The 9,102-nt window shown below is 43.8% G+C and overlaps 1 protein-coding gene across 1 annotated transcript; it reads right to left on the bottom strand.

The window, feature by feature from the left end:
- Nucleotides 1–72: 72 nt before the first annotated feature.
- On the bottom strand, nt 73–8,707 carry cct7 (chaperonin containing TCP1, subunit 7 (eta)). The gene is made up of 11 exons (XM_048236951.1): nt 8,617–8,707; nt 7,576–7,729; nt 7,324–7,430; nt 6,733–6,911; nt 6,307–6,478; nt 5,756–5,920; nt 5,326–5,514; nt 3,167–3,264; nt 2,830–2,962; nt 2,184–2,390; nt 73–786 (listed from the first exon to the last, which is right to left on the bottom strand). Exons 1-11 carry the CDS (start codon nt 8,620–8,622, stop codon nt 559–561), a joined length of 1,638 nt encoding a protein of 545 aa, XP_048092908.1. The 5' UTR covers nt 8,623–8,707; the 3' UTR covers nt 73–558.
- Nucleotides 8,708–9,102: the final 395 nt, after the last annotated feature.

Below are 9,102 nucleotides of genomic sequence, written 5' to 3'. Positions count from 1 at the left end.
ACAGGCCTCCGGTATTGAAACTCTGAGGTAAGAAATGAAGCAGAGAAATGATTCAGACAGACCTGAGTGAGCTGTGGGAGTATTCATTTTAATGGTCCAATAAATAGCTCCACAGAGTTATTCCACAAAACGGCAAATCTACTGCGGCTGGACATCAGTGCGTATCAGGAGGGCAGGGCTTCCACTCAGCTAACCATGAGACACACTCGGACAATACTGAGAGAGAACACCCGCATGTTTTTATTATGACTCTTACAAACAGACCATCTCTGGCTCAGACTGAAACACCGGACATGAAAAACGATGACTAACCGTAAATAAAATGTAAAAAAAAAAAAAAAAAAAAAGGGTGTTCTGTAACAAAGATAATTATTACAAGGAGCGATGGGAGTGCAGAGACAAGCCAATCAGCTACAACCAACAACGATCTTTTTCACCAGCCTTTCACTACTGCGTGTTTAAGAGTCCACAGGTCTGACCTTCCAAGGTGACCTGCCCCAGCTGACAGGGGGTGGAAGAGAGAGAGAGTGGGTATGGTGGGGGGCAGGGAGGGGTCGTTTAGTGCGCATGAGGGCGCCCGCGGCCTCGTCCTCGGCCACCGCCCGGTGGGCCGTCCATGCTGGAGCGGGGGTTCTTGATGGTCTCGTCCACGGACAGGATGAGGCACGCGGCCTCCGACGCGGCGGTGAGCGCGTTGATGCGCACGATGGCCGGCTCCCACACGCACGCCTGGAAGTTGTCGGCTATGTCCTCGTTGTTGACGTCGACGCCGTACCACATGCCGCCCTGGCGGATGAAGGAAAGGGTGAGGTGGTGAGCTCAAGTCATCGGAACAGAGGTAACAGCAGAGAACACGGCAGAGTAATCTGTTCAATTTTTTAATAGCAGATAGACTAGCTGTTTGGAAATAATATGGACTACCATAACCTAACTGCAGCTTTAGTTTTGACCAGGTGGAGTCTTCACAACTCAAATCCATCACCGTCAAAGGTTAGAGAGCATGAGGGAAAGATTGAGCCGCGTCAGCATGCCACGCCAGTCAGATTGTCCAAGTTAGACTGTTTGTAGCAGGGAACTTTGCCTTCCAAACTGTCGTTCCTAATGTTAAAGCGCTTGGCTAATCAACAAGATTGTTTTGCTGTGTAGGTTAGCTTGTTACATGCAATGAGTAGATGTGTTTGCTTATAAAACAATTTAACAATTGAATTTTATAAAAGATAAGTGAGAAGCCTTTAGATCAGGGGTTACGGCCCGTGGGCCAACTGCGGCCCGCCACGCACTTTAATCCGGCCCACCAAGAATTAATTAGTTTATCATAGATCCGGCCCGCCACACGCTTTAATCCGGCCTGCCAAGCATTTAATTAGGTTATCATAGGCCGCTCGCTATTTTTTTCCAGCGATAGACGACGTTGTGATAAACTTTAGGCTACTGCAAACTGCTTTACACTCTTCTTAGAGAGCGTAAATACATAGTATCTCCATTGCAGCAGATCTAACTATGTTATGCTACTCATTTCATTGGGAACGCATTTGAGCATGCACGAGAGGGAGCGAGTGTAACAGGTTCCAGCTGGCTTGTCATTGTTGATAATTGATATCTCCTTTTTATAAGAAACTTTTAAAAGGAAATCGCGATGGCAACAGTAGTTCCCACTACTGACCATTTATAAACTGTGAGGGGGCACAGCCATAGGCACAGCACTAGCCAAAGGCCAAAGTCTTAAAATGACAGTCAAATGAAACAACAAATGAACAGTATTTCTTAAGAAATGAATTCTCTACAACAAAATTACTATATATATATATATATATATATATATATATATATATATATATATATATATATATATATATATATATATATATATATATACATATACATACACACAATGATACAAAACGTATATATATATATATATATTACACACACACACAATTTTTTGTTGTATGGCCCGCCAGCCAATTTTCAAAACCCAATGTGGTCCTTGAGTTAAAAAGTTTGGACACCCTGCTTTAGATCATACTCTTAGAAGAATGATTACATTAGGTTTATTTTCCTTATATGGAATTATTAGTAATGGGAAAATTGTACTTTGACAATAAAAGTGTCATGCATGGAGATGTATTACTGCATATTCTATGTGTGGGCCAACATGCTTGAGAATAATGGGTGTTAGTTACCTGTGCGTGCTTGGCCCTCAGCTTGTTGAGGATGTTAGTGGCGTCGAAGCCGGCGTTGTCGCACAGCTGCCGAGGGATGATCTCCAGAGCCTTGGCGTAGGCACCGATCAGCAGCTGCTGCTTGCCAGGAATGGTTCTGGAATAATCCCTCAGGTACTTGGACAGCTCCATCTCAATGGCCCCTCCACCAGCAACGACAGAGTCATTCTGAAAAAAACATGAACATGTATTTTTACAATCCAGACTTTCAGACAATAAAAGAGTTTAACCACTAGGGTGCGCCAGAGTTAAAGTAATGCCCAAATGTAACCATTACCATCTTTGGTATGGGTCTGCTTGTATTTCCTCACTGACTCAATAAAAGCCTAAAAACATTGCATAAATATTTGCATCCAATAAGCAAATAGGCCTATAAAGAGGGCATGTTGTAGACTTTTAACATACAACAGTCCGTTTAAATGTTGCAGCATTTTGCAATCATTACCCTTGTACTTGGTGGCTTGAACTTTTCAGATGTACAAAACGAAATTATACGCAATTACAAACTTGTTTCTAGACAATGTGGACCTTAAAGTCTCAGAATAGCACAAAATGGGAAAAGTGATTAGACACTAGAAGAGAGAGATCCCCACACGGTTCAACCTACCTTGATTGCTCTGCGCACAATCATGATGGCATCGTGCAGTGAGCGTTCTGTCTCCTCCATGAACTGCTCCGCCCCGCCCCTCAGGATGATGGTGCACGTCTTTGCCTTCGGACAGCCCTTAAAGAAGTTGTACCTGAGGAGAGAACACATGCCCCCCAGACAAAGACGTCAATAAACACGTCAACCCTCTGAGAAAAGACCAGTGGGATTTAGAGAACCCTTTTATCCAAAGCGACTTGGAGCATCTGGTATCAACCCAGCCACCACACGGACAAGATTCGGCTGGATTTGAGACAAGCCACAGCTTCATTTGAGACATGTCAGTGGGGTTCCTCACCTCTCTCCTCCAACCTGGACCTCCTCGAAGAGTTCGCACTGGCCCAGAACGTCTTCGGTCATGGAGCCCACGCTCGTCTGGATGGAGCCCCCACAGGCCTGGAAGAATGGAAAACGTACGAGTTAACTTGCCATCCTCTGAACTCACAACTTATGGGGGGGGGGCATTAGTTAAAAGACTACAATCTTTCAAGAATCTTTCCCAAATCTTGTCAAAGTTGTTTGGTGTAAGGTGGCCATTAGCTGCCATGCACTGTGATGCACTCATAAAAAAAGCAAACAAACCATAAGGCTAATGTTTTCTAGGGACGACGTCTTTTATGACTAGCTTTCTGCTGGTCTTTTCTAGGGACAAGGTCTTCCTTGTAACTAGGAATTCAGCACAGTGCCAGGGCATTCATGGGGAAGGTGTCAAGTCATAACGTCTCAGGTTGTCTGTGAAGAGAGCCTGTTCTAAATGTCAGCCTGTTGCCAAGGCCCAACGTCTGTGTCTTCTTCCTCTCTAATGCCAGTCTTCTCTTTGTTCCCCGGGCACCTTGAACTCAACAGTGGGGAAAGTAATCCTTTTTTGCAGCCCGCTCTCAGGCTGGAGTGGTTTGTAATTAATTTCGTTATATAATCTGTCTAGACAGTGACGGTGAGTCTGGGTAAAAACATACTTCACAAAAGTATGAATATACTCCAACAATAAGTGGCTTTGGTTGACCTTGGCCAAGTTCATGTGCAACTTGAACACCAGAGACAGAACTGCAACCACTCTTCCCAATATGCTTAGGTAAGTATTTGACAGAGAGGGCCGACTAGTGATGACAAGCATGATGGTTGACTAAAAATAGAAAATTATGCTAATAAGGGCGTGTGGAGGGACCATGATGTCGATGTCAATGACAATGACGGGCATCCCAGTAAAGGAACATTTAACATGAGTCATATTGAAGTATTATTTCTTCATAATCATTCATTTACCATTTTTGTGTATAGATTTTGACAAATGGTCACCTTGTTTTTATGGTGTTAATTCACCAATGTTGATATATACGATGATTAGCATTCTAGCTGTTATGGGGATAAGCGTAAGCTAGGCTACATGGCTAATATTGTCTTGAACACTGCAATGGCTAACTGGGAAGAAGCTTACACACTAATCAAGTCCAGAGTTACGTGTTAAAACTTCCAGCTGAAGTAGATCTACTGTGGAGGTAAGATAAGTAGCCTAGTGCGAACTGAGAGAGTTGACTCCCAATGGAGTGAGTATAGCCTATATGTTCTTAGCTGCTATCAGAGCTATGGGCTTCATACCTTTCCTTTGCTACATGATCAAACATTATCTGAGGAGTGAAAGAAGCACCGGACATTTGACCAGCAGTCTCCTCGGCCCATATGAGAAACACTGCCCTCTGGTAGCATGTGGTACATGGCGTGAAAAAGTCGCACTGTTTGCATGCCTGTATAGACCCCCACCCTTAAAAAAAACAAAATTCTTCGGATATCCACAATTCACACAAGTCACCAAAACTGGAAAAAAAAAAAAAAAGCGGTAGGTGGCGAAAAGCGCAGTTTGCATCCCTGATTATGGCAACGAATAAACAGTTGCAGCCACCTATATTGCACAACAAGACTCGGGCATTCATTTTTATCCACAACAGTTGTCCCAATTCAGAATGGACAATAATGGAAGAATTTACTTTGTTACAAAGGCACAAAATCCAATTGCCCACAACACATCCCACCATCATAAAGGATAACCCTCAACTCTTAAACTGTTGCGTTGAACTGTTGATCAGAAAGAAATCTTACGGCTCCTACACACAGTTGCGTTCGGTCAGTGCATGCCAGCGGGTGTTCCTGGCGGCAGCTATGCAAATGACTTATAATCGTTAATTTGACTGGCTGGTGCCTTCTGATATATTGTCCGTCGGTGCAGCAAAGGTTGCTAACGCGAGCAAAACTGACGCGGGTGACTGGAGCAACGCGACGCAACGGATCGGACCCGCAATTCAGTTCGGCAACGGATGACATGAGCCCATGTAAAGTGGCCAGGATGCGTCTCCAGCACTACACCGCACGCAATTGTGTGTAGGAGCCATTAAAGGCAAATGTTTGCCAACATGGACAACATGAGGGCTACTACGGGTGGAGAGAGCCACCCTGTTCCCTCACCATCATCGTCCTCTTGAGATCCTCCTCCTGCACTCGGCCGGCGCAGAACAGGTCCCTGTCTGCGAAGAACTGCGTGGCCACGTCTCCGATGGGGAGCTTGGAGAGCACCACCTTGGCCCCGGACTTGTAGATCTTCTCCAGCTTGTCGTAGAGGATGTTCCACTCGGCATCCACGATGGCCTGGTAATCCTGGAGGTGTGAGATAAGAGCCATTAAGATCCTGACTCAATTACAAGCGCAGGTTATTGAAACACTAATGACTTAATCCAATCCCAATTACAGCGATACACTGAACAGCACAATGAGGAGACAATAAATATGCAGACGTTATGCTATAATCAATACAACATAATGAACATAAAAGTTATTCAGGCAGGTAAATTTCAAAGGCCACTGATACTGGCTGTGGAAAGAAGTGTCAAATACGGACCTCTACAGACTTGACACGGACTTCTGCGTTGTCCTTCTCTGCTTTGAGCTCCAGCTCAACATTGAGCAGAGCGATCTTTGGGTTGTCATAGCGCTTGGGCTGCATCTCGAAACCTGCATAGGAGAAGGTCTTCTTGAAGGCAACACCTGCCACCAGCTGGGAGTCCTAGAGAAGTAACAAGTGGCAATTAGCACACACACAGACACACACAAGTAACACCACATGAAAGCACACCTCACCATCAACGGACTGTAGGGTCAACTAATGTTATACAGCAAGAGAATGTCAATCAACAATAATGTATGGTTTCCCAGCAAGCTTTCCATGCATGTCTTTATTTTGCACTCTTGAAAACAGACCAGCTATTGTCCACCATATTACATTGCTCCTCCCAGGATCATGCAAATGTACAACACAGAACCCACACATACATGATAATGACCTAATATTTAGTCCTTATTGGCTTGTCTAATGACATGTATGCTAATACTTATCCATAGCATCCTCTACCAATCAAAATGGCATGGCCATCACATGCGTTTCTTGCTCACCTCAAGAGCTCCACCCTGCACTTTCTTCATTCCAATCATCTTCAGGGGCAGGAGTTCATCCAGCGACATGACAGCGTCCACCACCATCTGGGAGAAAAAGCCCTTCTGTCCGGCAATTAGTTTTGAGTTCATCGCGGTCGAAGCACACTTCTCCAGAAGTTGCCTCTGCTCTCTGGAAGACAGTCAACAGATGATTCAAATAAATCTTCCAAAATTTTTTTTTTGTTCTTAGTTGATACAACCATTCAATTTTTTGCCTTAGCATGCATAGCTATGCTAGTCTGGTGGGCAACAGTGCTTGAGTGAACACAATGTAAGTAGTCGGCCATGCTAAATCTTAGAAATCATTCATTTGCATGTACTCCGAAACCATTGTCTCTTTGGTCCAGTCTTTAAGATGAAACTAAAAGCACACAGCGCACGTACTGCTTGTCGTCCTTCTTGATGGTGACGGCGATCTCCTTGATCTTCTTGACAGCGAGTTGGGTGGCGTTGCGGAAGGCCCTGATAATGGTCTGTGGGTGGAGGCCCTCCTCCACGTACGGCTTCAGCTGCTTCAGGAACTCTGCCGCCAACAGCGTCACGGAGGTTGTGCCATCACCAACCTGAAATACACAGACACATCAAATATGCATGTATGGACAAGCTACAATGGCTGACATGCAAGGAAAACTAAAATCATTTTGTAATAATAATAATAACAATAACAACAACAACAACAACGATAAACAACAACAACGATAATAATTAAGTTCGTTCTTAATTGCTCACATGGTGTGGATTCATATTGCCTTTAAAACAGCATTATAGAGATCTGGTCCAAAACCAACAAGCTACCTACCTAAAAAACTTTGAATGAATCACAGAATTACATACTAAATGATAGTGGGAAGGACAGGTGTGTATCCATGCTTCACATGGCCATATTCCATCAAAATGAGTTGCTCATAAAAACCACACCTCAGGAAGTGCCCATTTTGCACTGTGTTGCTTTCAACACCACCACAAGAGACCTACCTCAGCATCCTGGGACCTGGCAATGTCAACAAGAGTCTTTGCAGCAGGATGGACCACTTCCAGAAGTTTCAAGATGGTAGCACCATCATTTGAAATGGTTGCTTTGCCTAAGGAAATACGTTTTAAAAAGTTAAAAGTTTAGCTATCTAAAAAGATACATTTAAACCTTAAGTGCCCACCCCCCTCCCAATTCATTTTAATCAAGTATATATACACATCTGCTGTATTCTTTGACAACAAAAAAACCCTCACCTCTGTTGTCCACCACCAGCTTGTCCATACCACGGGGGCCCAGGGTGGTGCGGACTGCCTCTGCGATCACCTGGCAGGCCATGATGTTGCTGACCAGTTGGGGCACACCTTGGGAGGTGTCTGTCCCTTCCTTCAGAACGATAAGCTGTGGATTCTAGCAGGAGACAAGGCGTCGGAGACCATTAATGAGACCATTAATGCATTTTCTCATACGGTAGGTCTGAGGGTTCACAAAGGGCTTTGGAACTGGAATGTCAAGAGAATGATAACATGCAAACCTTTGTCAAAGGCTAAGACCACAACTCTCTGTACAACAGCGACGTATTTTCACGTAGCATCTGCCCAATGCATTGTCCCGTAATCAGCTGCAACTGCCTATGCATCCCTGCTCTAATCTGCACATCTCTCGACAAAAAACAATTAATGCACTACCTGATAAACTAACGCTAACTTTGTAATCATCGTGAGGTGGCAACTGCACACACACACACGTTTGACTGGTAGCACTCAAATGCTTTTGTTTAGTTCCTAAATAAGTCCAAAACCGTTTCAAGGAAATGGTACTGATGTGTTAGCTAGCCGGTAAATTCACTAACTGGCTTAGCAACTAGCGAACTAGCCGATTGATTAGTGGCTAATGTTAATGCATTCAACAGTGCCATAGCCTACTCAATTTCTACAATTCTTTCAAACATACGTTGATAAGCAAAGTACGCTCACAATTATAAAAGGAACGTTATCGAAAACTAAGATGCCAAATGTAGCTAGCAAGCTACAGCATCTGACACAGCACTAGTTGTCAAACCCAAGGAGGAGCCCGTTATAGGCGGAGACACGGGAGAATGGGCTAAAAAGCTAACAAGTTAGCATGACAATTAGGGTAAAATACGGATCACAGATCTGTAGACAAGAAACATACACTATTTTTCAAGATGCCCGTCAAAATCCCTACATATTGGCTGCCTCAGGTACACATAATATGTAAAAATCTCCGCAGATGATGAGGGATTAGTGTTGAAGTAGGCATGTTGTACTACTCACCATCATCTTGGCAGACAAGAGAAAAGGAAGGCGATGCCGGTCTAACAATCCCACAATGCACTTGGAACCCTCTAGAAAAGTCCTCGCCTCGCGTCAGTCTGATGTCTGTTATTCTCCTCTTGGACGCTTGGCGGCGTTGCTGCACCTTTAAATCATGCAATCTTACTGAAACTCGTCTGTCTTCATGATGGAAGTGTGAATATAATCCACTAGCCTACTTCATAGCATGTCGTTCTCCTACAGTGGCACACAAAGCAGTAACATTTATCCCCTTATGTCTTTAAATATTTTTTTTTTATGTAGCCTACATTTTTAAACTACTTTTTTAAACTATTTTAACTCGTGCCAGTGTATGCTTTTATTTACTATTCTTTGCTTTCATTTATGTAAAGTAGTCTACTTTGAATTGCCCCTGTGTATTAAATGTACTATAGCCTTAAAAAAAAAACGTTGCCTTGTCTTGTTTTAAGCAGAAGCCTGCCTATT

This window comes from Alosa alosa, chromosome 24 (assembly GCF_017589495.1).
Source record: "Alosa alosa isolate M-15738 ecotype Scorff River chromosome 24, AALO_Geno_1.1, whole genome shotgun sequence".
Taxonomy (NCBI): domain Eukaryota; kingdom Metazoa; phylum Chordata; class Actinopteri; order Clupeiformes; family Clupeidae; genus Alosa; species Alosa alosa.
Note: the sequence above shows the minus strand (reverse complement) of the source record. Positions and strands in the feature narration are given on the sequence as shown.

Bases quoted from the DNA above. Each gene is read 5' to 3' on its own strand.
- cct7 (XM_048236951.1), bottom strand. The intron at 2,963-3,166 runs GTGAGGAACCCC...TTCTCTCCTCAG, and splicing joins GTCCAGGTTGGAGGAGAGAG to GTACAACTTCTTTAAGGGCT. The intron at 787-2,183 runs GTAACTAACACC...TTCATCCGCCAG, and splicing joins TGAGGGCCAAGCACGCACAG to GGCGGCATGTGGTACGGCGT.